The sequence below is a fragment of the Aethalodelphis obliquidens genome, unplaced genomic scaffold, assembly GCF_003676395.1.
Source record: "Aethalodelphis obliquidens isolate GAN/ISIS:26980383/991018 unplaced genomic scaffold, ASM367639v1 scaffold78, whole genome shotgun sequence".
In the NCBI taxonomy this organism is placed as follows: Eukaryota; Metazoa; Chordata; class Mammalia; order Artiodactyla; family Delphinidae; genus Aethalodelphis; species Aethalodelphis obliquidens.
Genome location: NW_020838022.1, coordinates 2,793,346 through 2,807,366, shown reverse-complemented (window position 1 = coordinate 2,807,366; position 14,021 = coordinate 2,793,346). Strand labels below are relative to the sequence as shown.

Here is a 14,021-nt window from a genome sequence, read left to right as displayed (position 1 = left end):
ATGGGTTCTTGCCCCGGTCCGGGAAGATCCCACATGCCGTGGAGTGGCTGGGCCCGTGAGCCATGGCCGCTGAGCCTGCGCGTCCGGAGCCTGTGCTCCGCAATGGGAGAGGCCACAACAGTGAGAGGCCCGCGTACCGCAAAAATAAATAAATAAATAAATAAGGTGACCATATGTGCGTGGGTTTATCTCTGGGCTTTCTATCCTGTTCCATTGATCTATCTTTCCGTTTTTGTGCCAGTACCATACTGTCTTGATTGCTGTAGCTTTGTAATATAGTCTGAAGTCAGGGAGCCTGATTCCTCCAGCTCCACTTTTTGTTCTCTTTGCTTTGGCTATTCGGGGTCTTTTGTGTTTCCATACAAATTGTGAAATTTTTTGTTCTAGTTCTGTGAAAAATGCCAGTGGTAGTTTGATAGGGATTGCACTGAATCTGTAGATTGCTTTGGCTAGTAGAGTCATTTTCACAATGTTGATTCTTCCAATCCAAGAACATGGTATATCTCTCCATCTATTTGTATCATCTTTAATTTCTTTCATCAGTGTCTTATAATTTTCTGCATACAGGTCTTTTGTCTCCTTAGGTAGGTTTATTCCTAGGTATTTTAGTCTTTTTGTTGCAGTGGTAAATGGGAGTGTTTTCTTGATTTCACTTTCAGATTTTTCATCATTCGTGTATAGGAATGCCAGAGATTTTTTTGCATTCATTTTGTATCCTGCTACTTTACCAAATTCATTGATTAGCTCTAGTAGTTTTCTGGTAGCATCTTTAGGATTCTCTATGTATAGGATCATGTCACCTGCAAACAGTGACAGCTTTACTTCTTCTTTTCTGATTTGGATTCCTTTTATTTCTTTTTCTTCTCTGATTGCTGTGGCTAAAAATTCCAAAACTATGTTGAATAAAATTCAAAACTATGTTGAATAAAACTATGTGGCTAAAAATTCCAAAACTATGTTGCCCAAGACAAGTGGGCAACCTTGTCTTGTTCCTGATCTTAGTGGAAATGCTTTCAGTTTTACACCATTGAGGATGACGTTGGCTGTGGGTTTGTCATATATGGCCTTTATTATGTTGAGGAGAGTTCCCTCTGTGCCTGCTTTCTGCAAGGTTCTTATCATAAATGGGTGTTGAATTTTGTCAAAAGCTTTTTCTACATCTGTTGAGATGATCATATGGTTTTTATCCTTCAGTTTGTTAATATGGTGCATCATGTTGATTGATTTGCGTATATTGAAGAATCCTTGCATTCCTGGAATAAACCCCACTTGATCATGGTGTATGATCCCTTTAATGTGCTGTTGGATTCTGTTTGCTAGTATTTTGTTGAGGATTTTTGCATCTATGTTCATCAGTGATATTGGCCTGTAGTTTTCTTTCTTTGTGACATCTTTGTCTGGTTTTGGTACCAGGGTGATGGTGGCCTCGTAGAATGAGTTTGGGAGTGTTCCTCCCTCTGCTATATTTTGGAAGAGTTTGAGAAGGATAGGTGTTAGCTCTTCTCTAAATGTTTGATAGAATTTGCCTGTGAAGCCATCTGGTCCTGGGCTTTGTTTTTTGGAAGATTTTTAATCACAGTTTCAATTTCAGTGCTTGTGATTGGTCTGTTCATATTTTCTATTTCTTCCTGCTTCAGTCTCCGCAGGTTGTGCATTTCTAAGCATTTGTCCATTTCTTCCAGGTTGTCCATTTTATTGGCACAGGGTTGCTTGTAGTAATCTCTCACGATCCTTTGTATTTCTGCAGTGTCAGTTGTTACTTCTCCTTTTTCATTTCTAATTCTATTGATTTGAGTCTTCTCCCTTTTTTTCTTGATGAGTCTGGCTAATGGTTTATCAATTTTGTTTATCTTCTCAAAGAACCAGCTTTTAGTTTTATTGATCTTTGCTATAGTTTCCTTCATTTCTTTTTCATTTATTTCTGATCTGATCTTTATGATTTCTTTCCTTCTGCTAACTTAGGGGTTTTTTTGTTCTTTCTCTAATTAGCACTTTTTTTTTAAGTGATGGGTTTTTAGAAAGAGCTGTACTGAATAAGGAACAAAATATAATTAATTTCAGTTCCATAGCCAGCAAGAAGGGATGAGTTTTGGAGGTGAGCGTCAGGAATGTGGATTGAAGGGAAAGAGAGTGGAGATAGTCTGAGAGGGAAGGGCCATGCTTGAAACTGGCTTCACAGCGCCCCCTGTAGAAGGGAAATGTAAGGAAGCCACAGACTGACTGAGATATGGCCCTGACTCTTGCTGAGCTGGGAAATAAACAGAGAGCAAGACAGAAGGAAGGAGAAAGGTACCATGAGAGATAATACAATGCTGCAAGAAGGCTAGGAAATAGAAATTCGGAGCCCTCTTACTTAAATCAGGACATTTCCAAAAAGTGCCAAAGACTGTCCTTTGGAGTGATAGGACTTAATTATTTTAATTATTAGCTTGCACAAACTTTCACTGGTTAATTTTTTTTTTTTTTTGGCTAACATTCTTCTCTGACTCATGGTACTTATTTTTATTACGTATTTTATACTGGTTTTATGTGTGAAAGCCCCACTAATGCACCTAGAATGTTGCACATTGAATGAGCTTCAAATATTCTGTAGACTCCTACTCTATAATTAAGTGTGGTTTAAAAAGGAACATACATACTCATGCTGATAACTTGTTCTTAAGATGTCATTATCATTGGTTGTCACTGGCAGTCATTTTTATTAGCTATTAATATTCACAGCCTTTAAAGTATTACAAGTCTCTAGCTTAAAAATGGGAAAGAGAAGAGAGCTTAGATTATTTGGCTTTGCCTCCCAAGACATGGGTTGAATTTAAGCTGAAAACCGTACAATTTCAACTTTTGCTATTTTCCAGGCTACTGATAGCTCAGATTAACTCCAAAATCATCTTACAATATGAAGCCAGATTAGTCAATGAAATTGTAATTTTGATTTAAAAATACTTAGATGCTGTCAAACACTGATCAACATCATCTGAACAAACAACCATAGAAAAAATGAGACGAATGGGGAAATTTGAATACTGACTGGATAATTTATATTAAGGAGTTATTAATTTTTACATGAGATAATAGTATTGTGTTTATGTATTTTTAAAATTTATTATCTTTTAGAGATATAAATGGGAGGGAAATGGATAGGAGTGAAACAGAATTAGCCATGTAGTGATAACTGTTGAATCTGAGCAATGCTTATATGGGCGTTCATTATACTTGTTCTACTTTTTTGTTTGAACTGTTTTTCGTACCAAACTGTAAAAATCTGATCAGAACTTTTGCTTCTATTTGTGAATTTAAAAAGACCAGCCTAACCCAGAACAATTCTAACCCTTTAAAGTTTATCCTTTCAAAAAGGGTAATACCAGTAGGAAATCAAGTCTGTAGCTCTCACAATGCTTTTTAAATGCATATACCATGTCTTAAAACCTTTATACCTAAGCAGCTACTTTGTGCCATCTGTGAATTTTATGATGACCTTATGGGTACAGATCCCACCAGGGGACCACCAATAGAGGCAGAGGATATGGGGAAGTCAGATCTGAATGAACATAAGACATCTTTATATGCTCCTGGTAGGTTAGGAAAATGGCCCAGATTGATTGAAGGTCAAGTGGGGATTTTGGTCACACCAATGGATTGGGTGATCTGTGAATAAACAGGCACCCTAGAAACTGGTAGTGAGAAGGCAGTACAGCATAATGAGAATTTGAACATAAGCCAATCATAGATTCATATCTTGATTCAACCAATTAATAAATGTGATCTTACTAAACGTTACAGAGTCTCGGTTAACTCATATAATTCCCCATATAATAGGGGGCTGTTGGGGATTAAATAAAATATGTGAAATATGAGGAAAGTGTTAACACAGCAGGTCTGGTTGTTTGGTCCTTGTATGTCAAGGGGACCGGGAACCATGATTTGACCATTGGCCAACCCTGTGGGAATGTTCTTATGTTAATGGTTGATGATCATGTTTTGTACACCTGATTGCTTTGCACGAGCATCAACATTGACGATGTGCATCTGGTTTCATTGTTGGGATCCTGAGTTTCACTTGCCATGGCTGGTCATGTAGCATGGTATACCTATGGGACCAGCTCTCAATAAAAGCCTCAGATGCGGAGGCTTCCCTGGGCAGAGACATTTTGCACATGTCCCTCTAGTTTGTTGCTAGAAAGATAGCATGTCCTAGGTGGCCCCAGATGGGTAAGTACTCAAAAGCGTGTGTCCAACCTCTCTAGCTTCCTCCTGATAGAGGTCTTTTTCCTGTTGCTCTTGGGCTGTATATTTTTGCTCTAATAATCCTTAGCCTTGGGTATAACCTGCTTTTGAGTCTTGTGAGTTCTTTTAGTAAATCAGCAAAATTGAGGGGAGGGTGGCCTTCAGACTCACAAGACATAAAGAGACCAGTACAATGGCTGGCAAATAGTACACACTCAATATATGCTAGCTATGGCATTTAACTTATCCTGCTATATGTTACAGGGGAGTAACCTCACTGTACTAGAATATAGGCCGGGACTCCAGGACTTTGTCTGCTTTTCTTAACCATGCCCTTGGGAGAAGGAAAGGATAACCTCTCATCAGTGGGGAAGTTAGAGAATATAACTCCAAGGTTGTTCCCTGGCCTCCCACCCGTGCCAATTCAGAGTGGGAAGGTACCATGTGAAGAAAATGGGTAGGTATCAGACCTCCAACTGGGACATTTTGAGAATGCACAACAGGGCAAACTCTTTTTTTTTTTAATCATTTTGAAGGATAACAAAAAGAATGAAAAGCCTTGTTGAGAGTTATGAAGACTAGAACACTTAGACTAACATCATGGCACTCCAGGTGTGGGTGCTGGAGGCTGGACCCTTACTTTGGTAGCAGTCACAGGAGGCAGTGGTATTAGAAATGACCGTCAGGAGTTTCCCCAATGCAGCCAGAAGCAAGCACACAGAGCCATTTCCACCAAGCACTGGGCACTACAGAAAGACAGTCTTAAACTGTGAGGACTGTATGTAAACATGAAAAAAATAAGGTTAATTGGGTTGAGACTTCAATTGAGGGCTAATCCAAGGGAAAAAGGAGTCCAGGGTACCCATCTTGCAATTCCTTTCTATATTTATGTGTGTGTGTTTATGGTTCCCATCCAAGCGGCCAGATCTAAATAAGATACCTCAAAAGAGCTTTATGCCTCTAAAATGCAATAATAATTACAATAAAATCATTTGTTATGTCATGCATTTAATTACTATTTTTCAAGTAAATTGCCTCTAAGATGGATAGGTCTAACCTCAGTAGTGATCCCAAGAGGATTTTCCCTCTATCAGGGTCTTAAAGGATGGTGAGCATAAAACAGTTGGTGTAAGTTTGCTTCTTCATGGGTGGTTTTAATTTTTATTGAGCCCTTAATTATTTCATGGGTGGTTTTATAGATGACTTCCTTGCATTTTATGTTGCAGATAATGGTTATCTCCTTGTCACTGTCACCATCACTGTAGTCTGTCATCATATCACTGTCATTCGCATTGCCACAGAGTGCATTGTGTCTGGAATCTATCTTATGAAAGGACTTGGAAAAAGGCTTCAGTTCACGTGGAAAAGGTGGGTTTTGAGTATTCTTCTTCTTTGCCTCTGAAATATTATTGACGAAAAACTCAGAAGCAGCTCTGCAAACAAGGCATTTTTCCTTGTAGCATAGACAAGACTTGACTGGTTGAGGCCTAGATAATATGTCTGCCCTACCTGCACTAACTGACCTCTTTAGAATAGGATGTCTGTGGCGTTTGGTGAGTTTCTGTAAACTGGATGGCTTGGGCAAGCTTTGATTTTGTGGATAGGGTGAACAAGGAGTTTTGGTTGGCCTGACCAGATATTGTAGACTGGCTAGCCAAGGTGGCCTGTTGGCCTTATTGGGATAGGATGAACTGACTTGATTGACTAGCTAATGGGCATGAGCCTGCTTACGTGCCTTTCCTAGACTGTGTTTCTATGTGACTTTTCCTGGTGGGATGACTTCTCTTGACTCAAAGGTCTGATTAACTTTTCTGTGCTGGATGGTGCAGATGCCTTTCCTGGACTTGAGAGCCCAGATAGCTTGTCTATACCGGACAGCATGGATTGTTTTTCTGGACTGCACAGACTAACTGTCTTGGAGTCACCGAATAATATTTTGGATGACCTGGATGACTTAGCCATTACACCTTCTTTCTTGACCCTGAAAATATAGAAAATTTGGAGTATGACAATTTAAATCAAAAGAGTACTATTGCTATCACCAGAAAACACAGGCTATTGTGTCATTTTAGACTTCTGGTCTTTTTTTGGCTCTAGCAGGAAAATTGAACACAGTAAGAATTGGAGTGTGGTGAAAGCATGACTCAGGTTACAGATATGAACATATGTTGAATGCTTTTCCTTTTTCTTAATTTTACTGTTTCAACCACAGTTCATAACCATATAGTCTGCGTATGGAATGACACAAAATTGTTTCAAGTCTACTGTTGAGAGGGAGAGAGATAATTTTATTTATTCCAGAAATTAAACTTTTTATAAAAAAGTCACAAGTTGATATGCAACTGAGGCACAAATGTCACAACTTCTCACGTATAAAAAAAACACTCTTTAGACCAAATTCATTGTTTTCCTATCATTTACACCATCAGATTTTCTCTCCATGCATATTTATATTCACAATATTCCTCTAAAACCAAAGGAATGGAGCACTGGTATAGTTCAGTCATCAGTCCTTGGACTGGGAAATTTTTAGGGAACTAGTATATCAGGGCCAGCCTGATCCTCCTATGTGAAAGCCAGGGACTGAGATCACTGAACACAGTTAATCATTTTTCATGTTATTATATCTTAAAACGGTAGATTATCCAAAATGTTTTATTGTCTTTGGAATGCAGAGACCCAGTGCCTTCTCTCTCCCCTTTTTCATTCTGTCTTATTCAGATAGTCATTTCCTCTTTTCCTAGACTCAATTTATAATGAAATTAGCAGCCTGGGGCTCAGCTGAACCCTGAATAAGGGACAGCTTTGGCTAAAGTTGGTAATGTACTTGAAATAATTTGAGCTGATATCATTTAAGTGAAGGTATCCACCCACAAGATGTTGGTAGCTCTTTTGAAGTCTAAAGTTAACATTAACTAACCATAACAACAACGAAAACTCCTACATGTATACACACACACACACACACACACACACACACACACACACACACACACCCCTTGCATTCTTAATTCAAAGGTGTAAAACTTACGTTCCTGCTTTGGGGGCATCATCGCTCATACAGTAATAATGGAGAAAGCAAAAACAGGTATAAACAAAAGCTATGATCATAACACCAATTATGATAATGAGTAGATGTCTCCTAAAATTGTCCAGTTTGGTCTCCATTGACTCACGGTGCTTGGCTCCTGTCAAAGAGATTGTATCACCAGAAAATGTGTCAGGTATCCAAGTTTCCTTCCACTTTGATGCTGTTTGTCACTGTAGGTCAAAGTCAAATCTCTTCATCAATTATTTTTTTAAGCATGATAAGTGTCCCACTGTTATTTTCTTCCCTCTATCAGGTCCCCAGCCACAGTCTAGAAGCCAAATCTGGGAGGTATCTCCGGCTAATGAGTATAATTACTTGGGTTACCCCTGCATCATGGCTTGCTCGACCCATTACCTAGGTTTTTGAGTGTGTGTGTATGTCTTGCATGTGTGAATGCACTTGAGTGTTAATGTATATGTGAATGTGTACGGTGGGAAAAGGGATAGGACAAGAAAAAGCCCTTCTCGGGCTTCCCTGGTGGTGCAGTGGTTGAGAGTCCGCCTGCCGATGCAGGGGACGCGGGTTCGTGCCCCGGTCCGGGAAGATCCCACATGCCGTGGAGCGGCTGGGCCCGTGAGCCATGGCCACTGAGCCTGCGCGTCCAGAGCCTGTGCTCCACAACGGGAGAGGCCACAACAGTGAGAGGCCCGCGTACCGCAAAAAAAAAAAAAAAGAAAGAAAAAAAAAAAGAAAAAGCCCTTCTTGAAACCTACTGTGTCTTAGGTACCATGCCACATTCATTCACATAGCATTTTCTCGTTTGGCTGGTGGGGGTGTGGTGGGGGGTGGTGGATTGGGTGGGGAAGGGGAGTGAAAGGGGGCAACATGTCTGTACTCTTTATGCTTCTATGTTGCTTGGAATTTTTACACAGAAGTAAAGCTCTTAGGTGTTGTCCTAGAAATTCTTGAAGACCTACTAATAGTAACATCCAAGAAACAGCAGATTTCTTAAACACAGCTAGCTTGCCTAATTAAATGCTTGAATGCATAATATAATAGATCATAATTTCTAAGTTTTAAGGTTAAGCACATAACCTGTAGTAGACGGTTCATCACTTTGGTTTGTATTTAAACAAGTATTTGTCCAAATGGGTAAAAGTAGGACATAAATAAAAAGATTCATGTCCAGGGCCTTGTTCAAATGCTTCTTCTACCAAGGAAACTACTTGGATTTGATATGGTTCAGCTTGTTCTAGGGGTTTATGACATTATCATTCTGTGTCATATTCTGACAGCATAATCTCACCATGGGGAGGCATGAGCTTCTGTGTACAAATATTATCAAATGACTTTTAATCATTTATTTCTCCTTTACATCAAATATTCTATCAGATTTGAATCAAGAAGACTGAGACATTATTAAGCACAGAGGGAAGTACTTAGAGAAGGTAGAGAAACTGGGATAGCTCTAGCTATTGAAGAACTATTTTTCCTTATTAAATGTTAAGGAGGCACCTTGCAGCCTTGTCGTAGTCTTCTGTGTTATAGAGGTTAAATCGTCTTGGGGTATAAGTTTTTAGGATTTTTTTCTTAGTAAAATTAAGATTTTGAGTAGTCCCTCAACCTTTTTATTGAGCTGCTATTAACCATCAGGCTGAAGCTCAGTCCAATCATTCATTTATTCAACAAACATAGAGTATTCCTATATGCCAGACAGCATGCTTAATGCTGCAGATCCTAAAATAAGCAAGATAAAAATTCTTGCGCTCCTGGAATTTATATTCAAGTAGAGAATTCAAGTAATTACAAGATAGTGTGAAGTGGGCTGTATTAAGACTAAGCACAGTGTTTGGGGAGAGAAAGATCATTTTAACAATGATTGGAGAGAATGGATTAGAGGGGAGCTCTGTCTGTTTGTGGGGAGACCACTTACGGAGAAAGAGAAAAGATGGTTACCGAAATGGAGGTATTGAGGATGAGATAAATGGGTGAATTTTTAGAAATAATAAAGCAGTTGAATAGACATGATTTGGTTCTTGATTGATTGTTAGAGTGAAGGAAAGGGAAGAGTCGAGGACAGATCAGAAGTCTGGCTTGGACAACTGAGTAGCTCTTGGCCCTGTTCATTGAGACAGAGGACACAGGAGAAGCTGCAGCTTTGAGGAGAATGGGAGTAGTAGAAGTTGATGAGATCAGTCTGGGTCATGTTGAACTTAAGGTTCTCATGAGATATTCAAGTACACATATCCAGAAACCAGTTAGAGTTCAGAAGATGATTTAGGCTGGAAGTCATCAGCATCTAGAACAGGGCTTCTTTATGCTTTTTGTGCCATTGGCAGTCTGGGGAAGCCTGTGGAGCCCATCTCAGAATGATATTTTTAAACGTACAAAATGAAATGTATAGGGTTACAAAGGAAATGGATTATACTGAAATAGAGTTATCAAATACAAAAATTGTGATGTAGTAATATATGTAATTACTGATTCACTAAATAAAGAGATCTGGCAGTGGATCTAATAACTACTGTACACTGAAATGATAAGCATAAACAATATTTTGCGGTATCTGCAACAACTGTAATATGTGAAAATAGATATGATTTCTAATACTGACAAAGTCACAGGCACAGGTTATATACTACTGTGGTTTGTTGCTTACATTCATAATTGGGAGAAATACTAAATTTTCATTAGAGATTGGTGAAAATAAAAATGTTTTTTATCCATTCAAGTTTACAAATTGCCTGAATTCAATTCCTGTATCTAAGTCAGAAACCCAATCTAGAAGCTAACTGAAACCCATAGGAATGGATGAGATCAACCCAAGGAGAGAAGGTAGAGCGGGCAGTGTGCCCAGGACCAAACCCAGAGGAATCCCAACATTTAGAAATTTAGTAAAGGAGCCTGATCTAGCAAAGAAAATCCAGAAGTGCCAGAGAGGTAGGGAGGAAAACCAGGAAAGTGTGAGGTCCTAGAAACCATGGTAAGAGTTTTTCAAGGCACTGGGAGTAGTGGCAGTGACAAATACTGCTAAATATCTGAGACAGATAAGGACTGAAAAGAAGTTAAAATGGATTTAATAACAGAAAGGTCACTAGTGATTTAGGCAAGAGCACTGTTTCAGTGGAAAGGCAGAGACGGAGGCCAGATTTCAATGGGTTGACGAGTAACTGAAGCTGAGGAAGTGGAGTCAGCTAGTGTAGACAATTCTTTCAAGTATGACTGCAAAGGGGAAAAATAGGGTGCTTTCTAGAGGGGGATGGTGGACCTGGGGAGGACATTTTGTGAGAAGGAAAAGAACTTCTCAATTAAAAGCTGATGGGAAAGAACTAGTATGGGGGAAGATATTGAAGCCACAGAAAAGAGTGAGGATAAATGATAGAGCCAGGCTCTTTGGGAGCAATAAAGAATGCCATAGTTACCCTCCCAGTGGGTACAAGTGCAGATCAAAAAGTCGGAATTGGATACAGAGCCATGCAGGATGGGCATGGGGATGGGAATAAAAGGCTTAGGGGGAGGGATTTGAAGAATTTCTATCTGAATGCTTCAGTTTTCCTAGTGAATGAAGAGGGGAAGTCATCCTTTGTTGAGGGTTAGAGGTTTGAGGACAGTGGAGAAGGTTTTGGAATAGATGCTGTGGAGAATGGAAAGACTGAAGAAACTATGTGATGTGATGTGATTGGGCATTTTGCCCTTTTTCTGGCTTAAGAGAAAAACGTTTCCCTTTAATGATAAAGCTGTTTCTATGGCAGATGATGTGTTTATTAAGTTAAAAAATTAATCATCATGATGAATACTACTTGGGAAGTAAATGTTAATCAGGGATGCTATATAACAGCATTCAATTTTTTGAAGAATTTTCCCTAACAGTCATATTAAGTGGCTCTATAATGAATGGACCAGTACATACTGTTCAAGCAGCTGACTCATCTCAGAGCTCTGAAGCCTAGGCCCCTAAAGCAAAGGAACGACGAAACCTTTGCTTAGTAGATGCTCCGGTCTCCCTTTGTTCAGCCTGTCCTCTGCCTGCCCTAGTTTCAGCATCACATATGAACAAGGGCAGCCTATTTGCAGGAAATTTCCCTGGAGAGGCCTGCGTGGTTACAGGGTTCTGTGGCAATGGCGAAAACACAGTGCATTTCCCCAAATGGACTGGCTCTTTCAGTTTTGTGTTGCATCACCAGTAAGTCATTCTGAAATATTTATTGAGGGCTTCTTATGTGCCACTGGGGTTTCAGTGGGAGAGACTAATGGGGTGGGGGAAAGACATTAAACGAAAATAAGCAGTGATAGATATTATAAAGGTGCTAGGAGAGCCACGAATAACAGGTTTGATTTCATCAGGAGGGTCAGAGGAAGTTTTCCTGAGGAAGCAATACTGGGGCTGAGTTCTGAAAGATGAATAGCAGTGAATTATGAGAAGAAGAAAGATAAGAATGTCCTAGGTGGAGGAGACACATGTGCAAACGCCCTGTGGTGAAAGGGAGAGCAGCAAGTTAGAGATAGCAAAAAAGGTAAGAGTTGAGACTAAAGAAGTTTGGGCCTTGTAGGTCAAACTAAGTGCATAAAGTTGGACTTTATTCTACGAATAACGGGGTACCACTGAAGACTTTCTGGCTAGAGAATAACCTGGTAAGATCTGCATTTTAGAAAAACCACCCTGGCTGTTGTATGGGGAATAGATTGGCGGGGCATGAGTAGAAGAAAGTAGGTGAGACAATTAGAAGGTTGTTACATAGGTCCAGGTGATAGAGGATGGTGGCTTGAAGCAGGGTAGTAGTGATAAAGATGGAGAAAAATTGACGAATTTGAGGAATATTTTGATGGTGGGTAGGACTTGATGAAGGGTAGGCCATGGGGCATGAAGGGGAGAGAGGTAGCAAGGATGATTAATTCCTTCAACGAAAATGTGTTGGTGTCTGTGTGACTTTCCCTTTACCCTATGTGCTTTGCGTTAAGCACGAGCATTCAAATAGACACAGTCCCTGCCTTCAAGGAGTTTGAAATCTAATGGGAGAGAGAGACACGTAAATAACCAATCACTAAGCTGTGTAATGTCTCGCAGGCTGTGATGTCGCAGGGTACAGTGCCACAAGAGCACACAAAAGGAGTATCTATTCAAAGTGGGGACTCCTGGAGATGACCCTTGAGCTGAGGTGGGGTTTTTAATTCATTTGTTTTTAAATGTGGGTAGGAGTTCCTTGAACCCAAATAGGAAGGGAAAGAACACTGCATTGCACAGGCTTCAATACGTGTGAAGCGTGGTTGAGGGAACTTCATTTCCATGTGGCCAAAATGAAGACTCTGGGGAGGGGCTAGCTGGAAACAAAGCTGGAGTGGGTAAGCGGGGTAACCCTTATAAAAGGGTTGTGTGCTAAGGGCCTTTCTTTAAGTCTGTTTCCTTATCTTTAAAATGAATAGAAAAAAGATGAAAGGATAAGCCTGTAAGGGTAGCAGCCTTCGAAATCATCCTTTTGGGACCATTGGAATAGAACAAAACTAAATATTCTTTGGAAAATAAAATTCACTTTTACCCTGAAATAATTACCTCTAAATAATCCTGCTCTTCAAATACCTTTTAACTGTATAAAGATCAGAAAATGCCATTTTTACACAATGTTATATGTCAATTGTATCTCAATAAAGCTAGGAAAAAAATTGTTTTTTAAAGTTACTTTATTGCTTTTTTTTTTTTGTGGTACGCGGGCCTCTCACTGTTGTGGCCTCTCCCGTTGCGGAGCACAGGCTCCGGACGCGCAGGCTCAGCGGCCATAGCTCACGGGCCCAGCCGCTCCGCGGTATGTGGGATCTTCCCGGACCGGGGCACGAACCCGCGTCCCCTGCATCGGCAGGTGGACTCTCAACCACTGCGCCACCAGGGAAGCCCTTTATTGCTTTTTGAATCAAATAATCTTAATTTGATGCTTATAAAGTAAAAGAATATAGGTCAACCCTTTTAAAAAAAAAATAATTAATTAATTTTTGGCTATGTTGGGTCTTTGTTGCTGCGCACGGGCTTTCTCTAGTTCCGGCGAGCGGGGGCTGCTCTTCGTTGCAGTGCGAGGGCTTCTCATTGCGGTGGCTTCTCTTGTTGCAGAGCATGTGCTCTAGGCGCGTGGGCTTCAGTAGTTGTGGCACGCGGGCTCAATAGTTGTGGCTCATGGGCTCTAGAGCACAGGCTCAGTAGCTGTGGCGTGGGTTTAGTTACTCTGTAGCATGTGGGATCTTCCTGGACCAGGGCTCGAACCCGTGTTCCCTGCACCGGCAGGCAGATTCTTAACCACTGCACCACCAGGGAAGTCCCCTGTCAACGCTTTTTAAAATCAGTTTTTTCCCTAGTGATGGATAAATGATAAACAATATGTTAGAGCTGATAATTTCAGAAATAGCTTCGAAATTAATTTATCATTAACTTCATATACACAATGGATACAAAAGCTATACTGTACTTTTTTTGCTTTAACATAGATTTATATGATTTTCTTTTATTTGTAAGCTCACATGCCTAGCATGTTAGAAATTCATTTTACTCAAAAATTCTGGGGTACAATTTTGATCAAAATTGTGCATAATAGATGTACTTTAAAATCCCATTTGTTGCTTCAGATTTGTTGTTATTGTGTTTCTTTGTGCCAGAACTATGCTGAGGCTCAGAGAGGCACTTGCCTCTGGCACAAAATTTAACGGGTGCCCAAACACTCAGTAATCAAGATAAATAATATTTTCATGTAATATTTGAAAAATCAAAATGAATGCACAAAATGTC

General features: G+C 40.0%; 1 protein-coding gene across 1 annotated transcript; it reads right to left on the bottom strand.

Moving 5' to 3' along the window:
• Positions 1-5,314: 5,314 nt before the first annotated feature.
• CUNHXorf66 (chromosome unknown CXorf66 homolog) lies at positions 5,315-8,477 on the bottom strand. Its single transcript, XM_027092458.1, is given in 4 exon segments — positions 5,315-5,976; positions 5,979-6,205; positions 7,256-7,412; positions 8,351-8,477. Coding segments are annotated over 4 exon segments (1,134 nt in total). The 5' UTR covers positions 8,439-8,477.
• Positions 8,478-14,021: the final 5,544 nt, after the last annotated feature.